Source organism: Gadus macrocephalus, chromosome 4, assembly GCF_031168955.1.
Source record: "Gadus macrocephalus chromosome 4, ASM3116895v1".
Classification (NCBI taxonomy): Eukaryota; Metazoa; Chordata; class Actinopteri; order Gadiformes; family Gadidae; genus Gadus; species Gadus macrocephalus.
The window spans coordinates 30,555,354-30,572,757 of NC_082385.1; the positions used below are offsets into that span (position 1 = coordinate 30,555,354).

The 17,404-nt window shown below is 43.4% G+C and overlaps 3 protein-coding genes across 9 annotated transcripts in view; 2 read left to right on the top strand and 1 right to left on the bottom strand.

The window, feature by feature from the left end:
• dmd (dystrophin) overlaps window positions 1–3,503 on the top strand; it is a 72,984-nt gene extending 69,481 nt beyond the window's left edge. For all 7 annotated transcript variants that reach the window (XM_060048906.1, XM_060048909.1, XM_060048905.1 and 4 more), the window contains one exon: window positions 762–3,503. In XM_060048906.1, the coding sequence (XP_059904889.1) occupies window positions 762–859 (98 nt within the window). In that variant the 3' untranslated portion in view covers window positions 860–3,503. The remainder of the gene's footprint in view (window positions 1–761) is intronic.
• On the bottom strand, window positions 2,436–10,062 carry LOC132455490 (adenosine receptor A3-like). Its single transcript, XM_060049353.1, has 4 exons — window positions 9,747–10,062; window positions 9,402–9,536; window positions 8,982–9,166; window positions 2,436–5,041 (listed from the first exon to the last, which is right to left on the bottom strand). Exons 1-4 carry the CDS (start codon window positions 9,921–9,923, stop codon window positions 3,946–3,948), a joined length of 1,593 nt encoding a protein of 530 aa, XP_059905336.1. The 5' UTR covers window positions 9,924–10,062; the 3' UTR covers window positions 2,436–3,945.
• Window positions 10,063–10,976: 914 nt separating this feature from the next.
• The window catches only part of gtf3c3 (general transcription factor IIIC, polypeptide 3), a 7,798-nt gene continuing 1,370 nt past the window's right edge, over window positions 10,977–17,404 (top strand). The window contains 10 exon segments of the mRNA XM_060049354.1: window positions 10,977–13,484; window positions 13,586–13,671; window positions 13,955–14,087; window positions 14,295–14,351; window positions 15,512–15,586; window positions 15,588–15,636; window positions 16,781–16,893; window positions 16,895–16,973; window positions 17,271–17,356; window positions 17,358–17,400. Of these exon segments, the coding sequence (XP_059905337.1) occupies window positions 13,380–13,484; window positions 13,586–13,671; window positions 13,955–14,087; window positions 14,295–14,351; window positions 15,512–15,586; window positions 15,588–15,636; window positions 16,781–16,893; window positions 16,895–16,973; window positions 17,271–17,356; window positions 17,358–17,400 (826 nt within the window). The 5' untranslated portion in view covers window positions 10,977–13,379.

Sequence of the window (17,404 nt, forward strand, 5' to 3'; positions counted from 1 at the left end):
CGAGTATCAAAATAATAGCCATTTTATAAATAGAGGTTTTTGTTTTTTTTCTTCAGCAAAGTAAAATAATGTGCATTTGTTAACCGAGGAAAATACCGGTCTGTCTCTTTTAATAACCTTCTGCAGACCATTGTGTACAAAGCATTCAAGCTATTCTATTGTCAACCTTAAATGAGTACATGCGTCATTCAATGTTTTTAATCCAAGGCCTCTCTCGCTGTCGCTCTATCACTTTCTCTCTCGCTCTCTCTCTCACTCTCTCTCCAATCGAATTTACCAGAGCTTTATTGACATGCAAAACAAATGTTGACATTGCAAAAGCAAGCAGAGTATATCACAAAGTATAAATAATGTAATTAATATTATCTGATTGTATTCATAATAATTTACCATGAGGCCCATTTAGAAGAGGTGAACTTGTAAGAGCAGATTGGAATAATTAAGGTATGTCAACACTGAAATATATAAAAAAGAGACCTAAAGCTGAGGTCTGCAAAATCTGCTCAAACAAGTTTTTGATTTAAAATGTGTTTTGATTTAGTCTCATTGTTCTCGTGCCTTTAATGCTATAGCAATAGCCAGTAGTAAAACAAAAACATGAGAACCATGATACTCAATCGAAAAAAACAAAAAAAAAACATTCAACCAAAATAAAGTGGGGCAACCAAAAATGGTTGTTGGCAGCTTTAAAGTTGGCTACATATAAAATACAAAAAAATATGAAAATAAGTCTCACTATGTCCGTCTCTCTCTCCCTCTAGGTCCCAGTGTGGGCAGTTTGTTCCACATGGCCGATGACTTAGGTCGAGCCATGGAGTCATTGGTTACCGTGATGACAGACGAGCAGAACGGGGATTAGCACTAGGCTCAACCAACCCAAGCCCCTCCCCCTCCAAAAGTCCCGCCCACAACCTTCTCCCCGCCTTCCATTGGCCCTCCCCCTCCCTCACCAATCAAACGCATGCTTTTCTAGTCAAACAACTGGATTGAACACACAGTTTACAAAGAGAATATATATAACGTCTATTTTTGTGAAGGACTGCAGTTACACGCAATGACATAAAAAAAACAATTAGAAAATGACAAAAATTATACCTTGTAGATTTCAGTAGTTTCTTAAAAAAAAAAGTCCTAAAATGGTTTTATTATTAACAGAGGCTGGTTTTTAAACTTCTATGCAATTGTATAAAAAAAACTGAGGGAAAAATCAAAGAAAGACTAAATACAAATACATGTATTCGACGTGATCGTATATTTGCCATCTCTTTGTAACTGAAAAAAAGGACGCATTTCAGACATTTGTAATGAAAAAGAATGATTGTAATCATATGGGTGCTTTCTAAGAGGAACATCTCTTTCTACAACAGAATATATACTACTGTCGAGGCAAAACGGGCACTCTGGAATTAAGTGTGTGTTAACGACAAGATGTTTAAGGATTTTGTCCTGTGTGCGTGTGTATGTGTGTGTGTGTGTGTGTGTGTGTGTGTGCGTGTGTGTTTCTGTGTGTTTGTGTGTGTGTGGAGGGTTGCCGGCCTCCACATTGCATAAAACCATCTTCGTTCCACCAACCCATCCCTCCATCTTTTTAATCTTCATCCATCTATTCAACCATCCAGCTATCCATCCAATAATGCATCGTCCCAAGGGATTATGTAGTCATGGCTACCTTATATTTAATTGCAAGACCAAGTGCTATATCCATAGAATTCTTAAAAAAGGCCCATTTCAGAACTGCCGTAAGGCCAGGAGGTTGCTAAGCAATACGAAACACATTTAGGGAAATATTTTATCCTTTTTTATTTAAATTGAGTATAATGACATTTTGGTATTTAAACTGAACGTTGAAGTATGTCATCTGACTTAACTGAACTTAACACACAATCAGTTTTAGCGTTCCCATTCTGACTTTTCGTAAAATAAGCTATTGTGAATAATCGAGTTGATTAATATTCACCTGGATTTTAAATCAAATCTCTAGCATAATTTAATTACTATAGTTTGCGGTAGCTTAATGGCTCTGATAATGTGGCTATCTACTTGCTTTAGCCTTCTGCTAATAGGAAGGAATATTCATGAAATGAACTTGGTATAAACATGAAACAGCGGCATCTTGATGGAGCATAGCTCCGATGACAATACAATGTAGTCAGAATCTCTGATTTTAAGATATGGATTTATCTAGAAAAATAACTGCTGCACTTGCGTTTTTAATTCACGTCCATTGCTTCTATGGTTCTGCATTGGGCCTTTTTTGTGTTAGTGCACTCCATCTATCGATGTTATTAGCACTGGAATTTACTGGAATGCAATGCAAGCTTTACATCACTGCAATGAAGATCTCGCGTTTCTAAAATAGGGGTTCATGTAATTATTTTTTTCTTTTTGTTTGGAATTTGCCTCATTGTTCAGGTTGGAGTGTTTTTGCTGAGGCATTAGGAGCACACACTATATGTAATAGAGCATAGCATAACTGGTTTTTGTTAGAAAATACTGGAAGAGGAGAATGTAGTATATTTGTTTTCTTTTTGTTTCATTTTAATGGACGCATGACAGTATTACTGGCTGGCTACTACCTAGGTCCTTTTTCCTCAAAAAACGAAATTTCTTAAATGTTTGAAACAAAACTAGCATTGTTTCCCCCAAGAAGCGATCGAAGTTCTAGGAGAGCCGATAAAGCAAGCTCTACCTCGAATGAGTTCTCAAATTTTATAATCTCTATGGTTGAAGGCATTTACTCATCATACCTCCATAGTTGTAACTGTTTCTTTCAAATTCTTTCAATTAACAAACAACATTAATTAGCGTTGGCTTTGTCCGATTGACATTAAGAAGCCTGTATGTGTCCATGCATTGAATCTGAATGTCAAGATGGACGCCCTTCTCTTCCCTGTGGGCTGTTTTTTTTCGTCAAACAGTCTTCACAACTAGAAAGCATTTAAATGATTTTCTCTTTCTGTCGAATGAGTGACCGTTGGCCAACCGCCATTCGCGGAACATGCTAGTATCGGCTACTGTCACACACGGTACATAGTCGTGTTATCTGTGGTTTAAACAAGAAAACTTGGACGCGCTCACTCGTACGTGTTTTTTTTTCTTTGGTTGAATACGATAATCTGAAATATTGAGTTTTGTGCTGTGTGAGGTGTTTCTTTCAGCATGTGTGACCTAATGCAGTCTTTGTTTTCTTCAACGCGGGACAGTTCTGGAAAAAATCGTGCAGATGCAATCGGCACCGTCGATACGTCACACTCTGAGCATGATCAGGTGCTTTGAATCACACACTGGGTCTCCGATTGAGTTATAATGTTTAATTGTAACCTTATTTAATTTCTCTCCCCCCAACCCCGCCATGTTTTTTTTGTTGTCATTTTCTTCCGCCCTTCAATTACTCATCGATACTCCACAACATATCAGATTCCACCAAATATATGCCTTACTACTGTATTATAAAATGCTTTACTGTATATCAATAAAGCACGCAGTTATGTTGAAGTGTTTAAGTGTTTGTTGTGATGTTGTTGTTAACCGTTATTAATGGAAGATCATTTTGGCCCATGTTTATCGTCAATGATGCTCTGCAGTTTTTGTCAGTCTCTTAGCTAAACAGTGTCTCTAATAAACAAGACACTTGACCAAAAAAAGTTTCACTATACAGTATGAAAAGCTACGAAAGAGGATTTGGGACACATGTTAAAAGTTAAAAATCTGAATTCTGAGATTTGTGTAGCAAAAACTTGCTGTAGGCTTGGTAATTTCAAATTGTAATTGTCCTGGTTTTTACACACATCACTTACTTAAGTTACACAGAGTTAAAAAACCCTCAAAAGGTGCTGTAGGTAAGATTTTAGAGCCACCTTTCAGCTATAATTGAGGGAAAAGGTGTCATAAGATCATATCACAGAAACCTCGATTTTCTGTATGTACGAAACCCTTCACTGCCCTCTAGTGGTGCTTTGGTGTACTTCTCCGCGAGCACATTCCTCTGAGTGTGTGCCTGAAGGACCTCATCCTGTAGGCGTACAGCAGGGGGTTCAGCGCCGAGTTGGCGTGAGACAACAAAATGGCCGCCAGTGTGATGCTCATGGGGACGGGGCACTGCGGCCGGAGCAGCAGGATGCAGTTGATGAGGTGGATGGGCATCAAGCACACCATGAACAGGAAGAGCACCAGGAAGAGGGAGGTGGCCTTCTGGATTTCCAGTCGGGCTCGCGCAGTGCTGGGTTTGTTGGACTCTCCTGTCGACCCCGAGGAGCGGTCGTCCGAACCGGAGCAGGAAGTCCTAGTAGACTGCCTCGACATCTTCCGGAACACGGTAGTAGTCTTTGTTTGGATGAGCGGTCCAAAGGACTGGGTTCGAGCCCCGCTTGCCGTTTGTTTGGAGGCCGCTGCGCCTGCTGGTTCACCCGGCTCTGGTTCTCGCGAGCCCCCTGCCACGCGCAGAGCCTCTAACCTGGGTGTCGTCTTACCAACGGCCCCTCTGGAGGCCCGGTCCACAGGCCTGCTCCGAGCTCTCTTCGCCCCAGCTTCAGCTCCCCCCATGACAGCCTTTAACCTGGCGTGTCCATCCTCCTCCTCCTCCTCCTCAACCACTGCATCTGGTCCGTCCACGGCGGCCCCAACCCTGACCCTCTTACCCTCTCCAAACCTGAACCGAGTGGCCCCCCCGGAAGAGAAGCCCACCACCTCGCCTCCAACGCTTCTCGGGCCGATTCTTTGTCCACTCCCCCCGACAGCGGCCCCACCCGCCCCGCAGTCCGCAGCACCCAGCGGGGGGGCCCCCTGCTCGGCCCCGTCGCCCCGCGTCTCGGGGCCTCGCGTGCCCCCGTCCCCGGCGACGGAGACCCCCGCCGAGGGCGTGGGGCCGGCCACGGAGGAGGGCGACCCCCTGGCCACGGCGATGCGTCGCAGCTGGTGCCGTACGGTGTAGAAGATGTGGGCGTAGATGACGAACATGACGAGCAGCGGGAGGAGGAGGAGGCCGAAGAAGTTGAAGTAGACCATGTAGGACATGTCCACCACGCAGGTGAAGAGGCAGTAGCTGCAGTGGTTGGACGGTGGAAACACAAAACGGCACCGTCGGTTACTGATGTGTGACTGACTCACCCGACCTACAGCTTACGCCCCCACTTTGTTTGCCGATCATCAAAAGGTGAATCCGTCTGCCTTCTTGCCATCTATCCGTCCTCTATCCATCATCCATCGTCCATCCATTCATATGCTCTTCCATCCATCCCTCCAGGTCGATTTAAGCCTATCTTACCCTTATTTATTTAACATAATCCTCATCCAGCAATCCAAACACACATCCTTCCAAGCATTCTCTCGCTCCTAGTGACTCCTCTACAGACACAGGATGGAAATCCATGTCATGCATGACCAATAACCGATGTTTACGGTAGATATTATAGTTAGGTAGGTGCTGTAAGCAGCACTCAAATCTTTTCACTTGATATAAGACATTCCACATTTCTCTAAAGGGGACATATTATACCACCAGGTGTGAGTGTGATTAGCCTGACAAGCCGTTTCGAAAATCTGCCCCATATGACATCACTAGTGGGCGGGTCCACCTAGTTTTGTGCTGGATAGATGAGCAACGTTTACTTCAGTCCACTGGGTAGGCTGGTAGACAGATCTAAGTGGACACGCCCACTAGTGATGTCATATGGGGCAGATTTTTTAAATGGCTTGTAAGGCTAATCACACTCACACCTGGTGGCATAATATGTCCCCATTAAGACTTAAACTATGTGGCTTTATTAAAACATGTTCAACCTCACTTTGTACTACAGCACTCACTGCATTTTCTGCAGAAAATGCATTTTCTAGTTATCATATTTCATTTTAGGTGCTGGGTTACAGCCAGTCTAAGGTTAGGCAGGAGATTAAGTATGGCTCACTATATGGTAAAAAAATAGGTTCAAGGTTTGCTCGTTTCATGTCCTACAAAACAACAATGTAATAACGGCCAATAACGTAATAACTGCCAATAACGTAATAATTTAAATGTAATAAACCCAATAACGTAATAAATTGCCAATAATGTAATAAAGTTGTTGAGCCAATAACGTAATAACTTTTTGCCAATAATGTAATAACGTATTACTGGCTATTACGTTATTGGCCTTGTATTTATGAAATCCTTTGAAAATTCAATAACTGAGCCAATAATGTAATAACTGAGGTATCACTTTATTTTATTTTCAATTTCTGGAGAGAAACTGTCACACTTAATATTGCATATTGCAACACATGCTTAAATATCTGGTCAATTTTGATGTATATGTAACTCTTAGGATTCCGTTATAGTATTCTGTGTATCCAACTCCGTGACCACGCAGACGCTTTGACGGCGTCGTGAGCCTTTCGAAGTTCTGCGTTGCAGTTTTCAGTATGGTATTGCAATTCACTGCAGGAGCGCTAGGGGCTGCGGGAATGAGACGTTAGCTGACCAATGACAGTCCCGCGGTCCCCATCGTTCTGAGTGGCTACGGAGAGCACTTTACGCAGTATCATAATCTAAGTTTTACTTTTACTCTACTCCCGCTTTGGGGCCAGCCTGATCTGCAGAGCGACATCAGATCGGTTGCAGACTTGGCTGAAAATGTAACAACTGAGCCGATAATACTGTATAATAATTAGGGCTGGGCAAAGATTAAAAGTTTATACTATGCGATTGATGAAGCCCACCACCTGTGACCTGGACCCATTTCCCTCAACCCTGATAAAATGTCACTCCTCTGCAATTAGTCACATGATCACCAAAATCATCAATCAGTCTCTCCGGTCCAGCCATGTCCCCACGTCTCTGAAAACTGCTGTCATCAAGCCATTACTCAAAAAGCCCAGCCTTGACCCCGAAGCACCTGCCAACTACCGCCCCATCTCCAACCTCCCTTTCCTATCAAAGGTGTTGGAAAATGTAGTTTCTGCCCAACTCCACAACCCCCTCATAACAAACAGTCTTTATGAGAAGTTCCAGTCTGGTTTCCGCTTTGGCCACAGTACGGAAACTGCCCTGGTGAGGGTCACCAATGACCTGCTGATGACTGCTGATGCTGGCTCTCCATCACTTCTCATCCTTCTCCACCTCACCGCAGCATTTGACACCGTCGACCACCACATCCTTCTACACCGCCTTCACTACTCCATCGATCTCTCTGACACCACCCTGGCATGGTTCACATCAAATCTCTCGGACAGAACAGAGTATGTATCACTGGGTGATGCTAAATCGTACACGCACTCTGTCACTTGTGGTGTCCCTCAAGGATCAGTCCTTGGCCCCACCCTCTTCACGCTATACATGCTCCCCCTTAGTCGTGTCATCAGCCGGCATGGAATATCTTTCCACTGCTACGCTGATGACACCCAACTCTACATCAAAACAAACCCAACCACCTCTGCAGCCCTATCCACACTTTCCACCTGCCTGGAGGAGATAAAGGTGTGGATGGCGGCTAACTTTCTGCAGCTCAATGGCTCAAAAACAGAAGCCATTCTTGTTGGAACTCGACACCCCGTCATCCACTATCACCAACATCAGCTTCTCCGGCAACGACATCCGCCTCTCATCCTTAGTCACTAACATCGGTGTCAAAATGGACCCTCACCTGACCTTTGAGGCCCACATTCAACATCTTTGCAAAACCTCCTTCTTACACCTCAGGAACATTGCAAAACTCTGCCCCATATCACTCTCCCCGATTCCGAAAAAACTTGTCCACGCCTTTGTCTCCTCCAGGCTGGACTACTGTAATGCACTCCTCGTCAGGACCCCCAGCAAGAACATCCAGCGGCTGCAGTACATCTAGAATTGTGCTGCCAGGATCCTGATGGGGGTGCGGGAGTACCACCACATCACACCCATCCTCAAATCCCTCCACTGGCTTCCTGAATTCGAATTCAAGATCTCCCTTCTGTCCCACCAGTGCCTCCATGGCACTGCCCCCCTATACCTAAAATAACTCATCACTCCCCATTCCTCCTCACGCCATCTCCGCTCTGGACAGGCCAACCTCCTTCAGCTTCCGAGGACAAGGCTCCGAATTATGGGCGATCACACCTTCGGCTCAGCTGCACCAAGTCTGTGGAATGCTCTCCCTGACCATCTAAGAGCCCCACAGACTGTGGATTCTTTTAAAAAAGGCATAAAAACCCATCTTTTTTAGAAAAGCCTTAAACTGCTATTTTAAATTATTATTTTTTTCTCTGTTATTTTTTCTTAGTCTTTTATGTTGTATTTCATTTTATGTGCATTGTAGCACTTTGAGGTCATTAAGTTGATGTAAAGTGCGTTACAAATAAAATGTATTATTATTATTATTATACCATACTGAAAACTGCAACAAAGAACTTCGAAAGGCTCACGACCACTACACAGTCGAAGTGTCTGTGTAGTCACAGAGTTGGATACACAGAGTAGCCTAAGAGTTACATATAAATCCAAATTGAGCAGTTATTTAACATGTGGTGCAAGATGCAATATTAAGGGTAAGTGTGTCAGTTTCTCTCCAGAAATTGAAAATGTATTGATACCTCAGTTCTTACATTATTGGCTCAGTTATTACATTTTCAAAGGATTTCTTTAATCCAAGGCCAATAACGTAATAACCACCCAATAACGTAATAGCCTACGTTATTACATTATTAGCAAAAAGTTATTGAGCTATTGGTTCAACAACTTTATTACATTATTGGCAATTTATTACGTTATTGGCTTTATTACATTTAAATTATAACGTTATTGGCAGTTATTACGTTATTGGCCATTTTTACATTATTGGTTGCTACAGTGATGATTATCATTTGAGATGGTTCCTAGAATTGAGATTAGATTGAGTTCAGAGGTGCTGCGGTTAAGAGTTACAGCTGCTCGATCCGGGATCTTGCGACAAGCAATACATCACGAGAAACCACCACCACCACCACCACCACCAACGCCGACCCACTTGGACGACGACTCTCCGGTGTCTTACCCAGCGTCGTGGCTCTGGCTTTGCCAGTCCATGATGGGCACGGAGCCCGAGACTAGCGCCAGACTCCAGGTGAGGAGCAGAGCCAACCGGGCGTTCCTGGGGCTCATGACCCGCTGGTAGTGGAAGGGACGCAGGATAGCAACGTAGCGCTCCACTGCCACCGCCAGCATGCTGAGGATGGAGCTCTGGAGAGAGAGAGAGAGAGAGAGAGAGATAGAGAGTCGGGGGTCGTTGTCGAGAGGTTTGTTTTGAACTTCAATCTTCAAGTGATCAAAGGTTGGGAACCACTGCAGCACCTGCTCTTTAATGACATATTGGATCGCACTGTAAGTGGCATTGAATGAAAACGTCTCCTCGGACCTAAATGACTGAAAGGTGAATAACTGAACAGTTGTTTCAGGTTGTGTATATCCTCCCCACCTGGGTGAGCACCATGAGTATGCTGAGCAGGACCAGGCAGAGGGGCAGGTCGTTGTGGGGTCGACCCAGGTCCGTCAGCACGGCACAGGGGATCGCTAACAGCCCCACCAAGATGTCTGCTACCGACAGCGACACCTGGACACCAGAGAGAAAGAACGAAAGGACACGTCAAATCCATTATTCTTTTAAAAGATAAGGCTAGCCGCTTTATCTAAGGCTTGCCGCCTTTGTTTTGATTTTATTTATTTTACAAAGAGACTGGGGTTGGGATTTTAAGGTTGAGGCAAATTTAGTTGGAGATCTTGCCACCGACTTTTCAAATATGACGATGACGACGCTCCTTACCAGGAAGTAGTTGGTGACGGTCTGGAGTTTCCGATTCCACCTCACTGCCAGACACACCAGGAGGTTCCCGATGACTGCGGCCAGTGCTATTAGCAGCTCGGCGGCGATGTAAGGAGCTCGTAAGATGGAGTCGTAACCTAGCGGCATGGATGACATGCAACCGCCAGTTGTGTTCATGCTAGCAAGGGATTAGCTGTCCTGAACTCAGTGGGAGCAACACCTAGGAGAAGGAACAAAGAGGATTTGATAATGATATCGATGCTTTGAACAAATCAAATTCGACTACACATTAATTATGCAAATAATATAAACAATTTGGATCAACAAAAAATATAAGCGCAGAAAACACTCCGGGACACACTTTTGGGACACTCCGTTTTGTCCTGTGTGTTTCCCCGCTTCAGTGAGCTGCACAATGTACGAGCAGCATATTACCCAAGAGATATGCCAATGTATTGTTATTTAACTCATTGAAGTGCATTGAGGAACACAGATTGGGGGCGGCCAGAAAAACCGAATTAGCGGTTGTCACAAAGCTGTTGCCATGGCCTTTGTGTTCACCTAGCCAAGGCCGGATTAACCATTAGGGCAACTGGGCACTTGCCCAGGGCCCGTGACATCAAAGGGGCCCTTGACAACGTTTTTTTTTTTTTTCAAAGTGCAAACATACATCTACAGACACCACATAACACGACAAAACCCAGATACGTGCGACAGACATGTAACATATACCAAAACATAAAGAATTATACGGGGACAAGGACAGATTACGAGAGGGTTTGGGGAGGTGTTTGTGAGAGGGAGAGAGTGAGTGGGTGTGTGTGTGTGTGTGTGTGTGTGTTGTAAGGTCCATTTGTTTAAATAAAATAATAAGGATATATAGTTGTGAAGTAATCAACATCAAATGTTGAATTGTGATACAATAAACATGATCTTGACTTTGAAATTACATGAAAGTGTAGCCAATGGTTTATTTTTACTAAAAACACACTAATTGCCTGCTTCATGGCTGGTGATAATTTCACATTTTTGCATTTTTAAAATGTTCTATGGTTTTAAGTTAAGGCCTACCTAGCTGTTTGCTGTCAAGACAATTGAAACATTCAATAAGTACTCATCAAGCCACCAAGTTCTGATGATAGCGACTTTACGATTGTTTGGCGGCGGCGGGGGGGGGGGGGGGCCTTGTTGCCCAGGGCACAGAAAATTGTTAATCCGGCCCTGCACCTAGTGGAGCACAAAAATCGTTCCTGATAAAAATAAAAAAGTGCACAAAAACAGCAGCAAGCCAAGGACACAAACACCGTGAGCATGTGGTAGCCTACCCTGCTGTGTGCAATTTACCTTCCCCTGATTGCCAACACTTTGGCCACACAACTGTAAATACTGACCTTAGGACTACAGAGCTCTTGTTGATCAATCAATTTATTGTTCAAATATATAAATAAACATGACACCAAGGGCCAGATTCACAATAGTAGGCCTATCCGATTATTTGTGAGTTTTATTCTTAGAAAAACAAAACAAAATATATCTTATAAATGTTTGTATCTTTCGTTTTAGCAAATCATTAGGTACATTTTTTCGATTGAATGGATCCTTGAAAATTAAGATCTCGCATTTCTTCGTGATTTTATTCTTAACTTTAAGGTAAACATTAAGAAGTTATACCTTGATATTAATTGATAACATTGATTTAATTATTTCAACTCATTGAAAGATGTTATATTTCTCACTGATTTAAAATATGCATGATATAAAAAAAAAGACAAAAAAGAAAGGTTCTTGGGAAATTATATTGCACTTGAAGGAACTGAACAGGAACTTGGGAACTGTATTAAAATTTCTTCGTAGGAAACTTCTTAACATTAATCTTGAGATAGTCTACTTTGTGCATCTGGCCCTAGACGTCATAAAACTGTTTATATTCTGTAACCCAATTTTGAGATTTTTTGATTCTGAATCAGACTTACCTCAACCGGCTCTCCAATCCAGTTGCTGGAGAAGGAAAGTTGTCCAGAGCGCTCAGGAAGCATTCAGACTTAGAAGGGTTGATCCTGATCAACCAGAACAGGAAAGTACGTAGAACAACAGCAGAAGGATGACAATAGGTCTGCATTACAGGATGGAAGTAACCGGAGCTCTGTAGAGATCCAAGGTGGAGTAAAAACATCATATGAGTGTTGGGCTGAAGCCACTGCCCCCCAAACAGACATAGTCTGTCTGTCCGTCTGTCCGTCTCTTTGTCTGTCTGTCTGTCTGTCTGTCTGTCTGTCTGTCTGTCTGTCTGTCTGTCTGTCTGTCTGTCTGTCTGTCTGTCTGTCTCTCTCTCTCTCTCTCTCTCTCTCTCTCTCTCTCTCTCTCTCTCTCTCTCTCTCTCTCTCTCTCTCTCTCTCTCTCTCTCTCTCTCTCCTCTCTCTCTCTCTCTCTCTCTCTCTCTCTCTCCTTATCACTCTTCCATTTCCGTCCACCTCTTTGGTCCCTTATCGTCAAACAATTGTTTATCCATTTCGGTCTGTTTTCTCCTCCTTCCCCTCTCCCTCTGTCTTCTTCCCTCCCTGGCCTGGACTGTACGTGTGAAGATAAATAGTCTAATCAAATTAAAATATATATTAATAACAGCAAGCCACCAACCACATTATGCTACCGGGCGCAGTCCTTCAGGGAATCAATGAGGACAGATAAGGTGTTCTCAAACAACCCAAGTATCCCTTATTTATTTACTGTTCATGAATTCGAAGAAATCATTTGAGTGTTTCCTGTACAAATGCTTATTCTGATATGATTGAGGATGGGTGGTTTAAATTTGATGTTTTTATGAAGTCACGGTGACGCCTTACTGTGAAACCTTAACGTAATCCCTTCTGGATGACCTTTAACAACCTTTTAAAAAGGCTGATTGCGGTATTCGAATGGGAAACAATATGTGTAATTTAAAGTATGCTTTAATTGAACCTAATAGGAAGCAACATAGCTTACATCTTGATTCAGACTGACTCCAGGCAAGTATTGGGATGACGTTTTTTGACCCTCGGAAGAATTACATACAAGACACATGAATGATTCAGCACAATTTACATCCAGGAACCACATCGGTTTCATGAAAATAAATAGAGGGAGGAGTACATAGTATGGTTCTCGGTCATTACTACAAGTAAAGAGAAATATGCAGTGTGTCCATCCATATAGGGTATTTCTAAAGTTACAGTGGATGAAGAGAATAGACCATGTCAGCTGTTAAAGTCCAGATACAAAGCACTATTTCAAACAATCAAACCTGTAAACAAAATGTATTCTGCAATACCAAACTGATGTTGGCCTGTCAGCATTTAGTGGTGGCAGTACCAAATGCAACCCCCAGGTGGCTGCAAAACGTTCACATGTCTGACGCTAACCCGGAAGTAAATAAGGGTCAGACCGCCCTGCACACTCCATGCTTAGTTTACAATACACTGTTGTCATTTCATATATGACATGTTTCCTAGCCGAATTTTCCACTCTCGACCTTTTAAGATCCAACGTTACGAATAGCAACATGTGTGACAGCCCAATGCTGCGTTTTACATGCAGAAAAGTCGAGGTTTAAGTCGTTGCAAGGAGTGAATCAGCATCACATCAGCTCTGCAAGATCGCATGCAAACAGAGATGTCGGGCTTCAGTGCAGAACTCATCGACTACCTGGAGGGTAGGATCACCTTTGAGGAGTTCGACAGAAGGAGAGAGGAGCGAGAAGCAGCGGTGAGTGGACCGGGTAGCAGTAGCGCACACGTTACGGGGTTATAGCCACATGTAAACATGACAAATTTAAGTGACATCTTGCGGTGGTCCCTTTCTACCAGCAACCAAGTGTCAAGCGTCTCGGGGAAGACGGCGAGGAAGAGGATGTTCAGCCCAAGTACCTCTGCTCAAGGCCTTGGGACCGCAGGTACCCATTGAATCTCATTCAGTTCTTTTTCTGTCCTTTCGTATCCTTTGATGGACTTCCTGCAAAGCCCACAAGAGTAAGGGGGTTTGACCTCGAGCTGAAGGGTTGTCGGTTTAACCCCAATACCCCGCAGTTTACTTGTAGGTATCCCTCAACTAGATGACTAACCCTAACCGGCTCCATAGTTACCTGTATCTACAAAATGCACTGAAAGTCGGGGGAAATTCCAAAATAGTGCATCTCTTCTATTCTGTAACTGCAGTGGATGAGGGTGTGAGTCCAGTGGTCCAACAGGCCTTTGCTTCCATGCTGGAAGAAAAGAACACCCTCGACAAGATGACGACGACGACGAAGAACAGGAAGAGGAGGAGGAGGAGGAGGAGGAGGAGGAGGACGATGAGGATACCTTGAGCTATGTGGACGACACCAATGACGCTGAACTTCTCGATTGACGTGAAGAAGGTGTTGGAGAAGGAGGAGAGCGCCAGGGGGAGAGGAGGAGGAGGACGACGAAAGAGGAAGAAGAAGATGAAGAAAGAAGATGGAGGAGGAGGAGGAGGAGATGGAGGAGATGGAGGAGATGGAGGAGATGGGGGGAGATGGGAGAGAGAGCCCTTCAGTAGGGGACATCTTTGCCCTGGGAGATGGAGCTGAACCGGGAGAACAGGAAGATGATGAGGGTGAATAGAGAGATAATATTATTTTGTGTGTATGTGGGTTTTTTTGTGCATAAATATGTGTTTGTGTGTGCATATATATTAGGGCTTTGACCTCCGAACTTCGTTATTCGAATATAATTCGAATATCAAAAATAAATCAAATTCGAACGAATATTAAGCAGCCCTTAATATTATTCCTAGTCTGTTTTACATAGTTTTGAATGATGACTATATGCTCTGTAAGGGTGACCTTGGGTGTCTTGAAAGGCGCCTCTAAATTAAATGTATTATTATTATTATTATTATTAATATTCGAACCTGTTATGGGCAGGCCAAGAGGGAGAGACGTCGGAGAACCCGACGCAGTCTATTCATATTGTAATGACCACGGAAGAGGCAGTGAATGAAGTATTGATTAGACAGCGATTTATTAGAAACCTAATAAACCGTTGGACCACGCAAGACCGGTAACCATAGCAACGCCGGTAAACAAACCTCGCGAAGCCCAATCCAGGTCTTACTGAAGGCATTTAATGGTCAAAAATATTATTAACAAATATTAGAATATATTCGATTATTAATGTTAATAAACAAACAAACTTCGAATATGATTTTTGGGCAAAAGTCAAAGCCCTAATATATATACATCATGTGTATGTGTCTGTGTGTGCATATATATATATTAGAGCTGTCAGTTAAACGCGTTATTAACGGCGTTAACGCAAACCAATTTTAACGGCGTTAAAAAAATTATCGTTGCGATTAACGCAAATATATTTATTTACAAAAAAAAAAAAAAAACGATTTTTCTTTGGCTCAAAACAAAGAAGCAGTAGCCTGTTCAAATGACATTTGTTCAAAGCAGTCGTTAATTGCACTATAGGCCTCTTTTTTTGTATCGTCCTGTTTTGATCAGTATATGCCAATGTTGTTATCAATAAAAAATCATTTGCACAAGACAACCCGATGCACTTCACCATGTTGATAAGAGTATTAAAATGAGAAGAATTATGGGACAAAAAAATCAAGGGATATTTAGCATAGAAAAAGAATTTGCGATTAATCGCGATTAATCGTGATGTTAACTATGACATTAATGCGATTAATCACGATAAAATATTTTAATCGCTTGACAGCTCTAATATATATATATATATACATAATGTGTGTGTTTTCTGTAGGAGCGCCGCCATCGCAGTAAGCTGCCCCGAGCCCTCAGGGGCCTGATGGGAGAAGCCAACATCCGCTACGCCCGCGGGAGAGAAGGACGACGCCATCGTCATGTGCATGGAGATCATCAGACAAGGTGTGTGTGTGTGGTTAGGGCTTTGACTTTTGCCAAAAATCATATTAGAAGTTTGTTTTGTTATTAATATTAATATTCGAATATATTAGAATATTTATTATCATATTTTGACCATTAAATGCCTTCAGTAAGACCTGGATTGGGCTTCGCGAGGTTTGTTTACCGGCGTTGCTATGGTTACCGGTCTTGCATGTTCAAAGCGTTTATAAAGCCCAGTTCAGACCAAAGAGTCACCTTGCAACGGCTTGCAACTCGCAACTCCTTGCGACGAGACGGGCTGCGACGTTACACATACTGCGACGTTACACATAGAGAGAGAGAGAGAGAGAGAGAGAGAGAGAGAGAGGAGAGAGAGAGAAGAGAGAGAGGAGAGAGAGAGAGAGAGAGAGAGAGAGAGAGAGGAGAGAGAGAGAGAGGAGAGAGAGAGGAGAGAGAGAGAGGGAGAGAGAGAGAGGAGAGAGAGAGAGGAGAGAGGAGACCCTGTGTGTGTATGCCTTGAATCTGTTTAGACAAGAGCCCGACCGATCGGCGGGCGGATATAATCGGCCGATATTAGGCATTTTCCAAACTATCGGTGTCGGCCGTTTAAAAAAATCTGCCGTTATTTTTTTTGGGGGGTTATTGTGTTTTAGTTCAAAGGACTTTGAGTTTTCATACCTTAAGTTTGTATTTTTATACATTTTATTTATCAGAACTTTAATAATTTTGATTTGGACTTTTCTGTTGTGAAAATAAAACAATAAAATAAAGTTTATTTTTTAACTGCATTACCTTATTATTTTGGTGAGGACTCATAATTAGCTACAAATAACCAATGTTAGGGAATTCTGTTTATGTTTTGTTACGCGTTTCTGGAATTTATTTTTTAAATATATATCGGCCGATATGTCGGAATATCGGATCGGCCTTAAAAATCCTTTATCGGTCGGCTCTAGTTTAGACATTAGGAGTAGTATATTGCTTTGCATCTCCTCACAATGCCTCAGTTTTGGAAGCATAGGAGCATTGGCTTTTTGTTTTTGTGTCGGTAGTAGTTGGTTGTTGTTCTTTGGTAATAATCATGACCTATTTTGTCTTCTTTTCTTCTTCGTCTTCTTCTCCTCCTCCCCTCCTCCTCCTCTGCCTGCTCCTCCTCCTCCTACAGCTCCGCTGGCGTACGAGCCCTTCTCCACGCTGGCCATGATCTACGAGGACGACGGCGACGTGGACAAGGCGCTGCAGTTCGGCCTGATCGCCGCCCACCTGAACCCGTCCGACCTGCGAGGAGTGGGTCAAGCTGGCCGACATGTCCCTGGACCGGGACAACGTGCGCCAGGCCATCATTTGCTACAGCAAGGGTAAGGACTGCTCCGGCAAGCTGGCTGTCGCCTTGCGTGGTCGACTCCGCCGTCGGTCTGTAAAACAGTGGCCACTGGTTAGAAAAGCACTATTTAAATGCACTCCATTTAACGTTAATCTATTCGTTAATGACGTAGAGGGGGGTTGAGATAGTTAAGTGGCTATGGTGTCTGACTCCCAGGAGAAAGGCACTGGTTTTAACACCAAAGCACGCTCCTTAATGACCGATTTCCTGATCATTTTCAAAACTTTGTGTGATAGTGTGGCCCATAAACTGAACACGTACTTCCTTCCAGCCGTAAAGTACGACCCCACCAACGTGCGCTACCTCTGGGAGCGCTCGGGCCTCTACATGCGCCTGGGCGAGCACAAGCAGTGTATGCGACGGCTACCGGCGCATCCTCTCTCTGCTACCCCGAGAGGAGGGCGA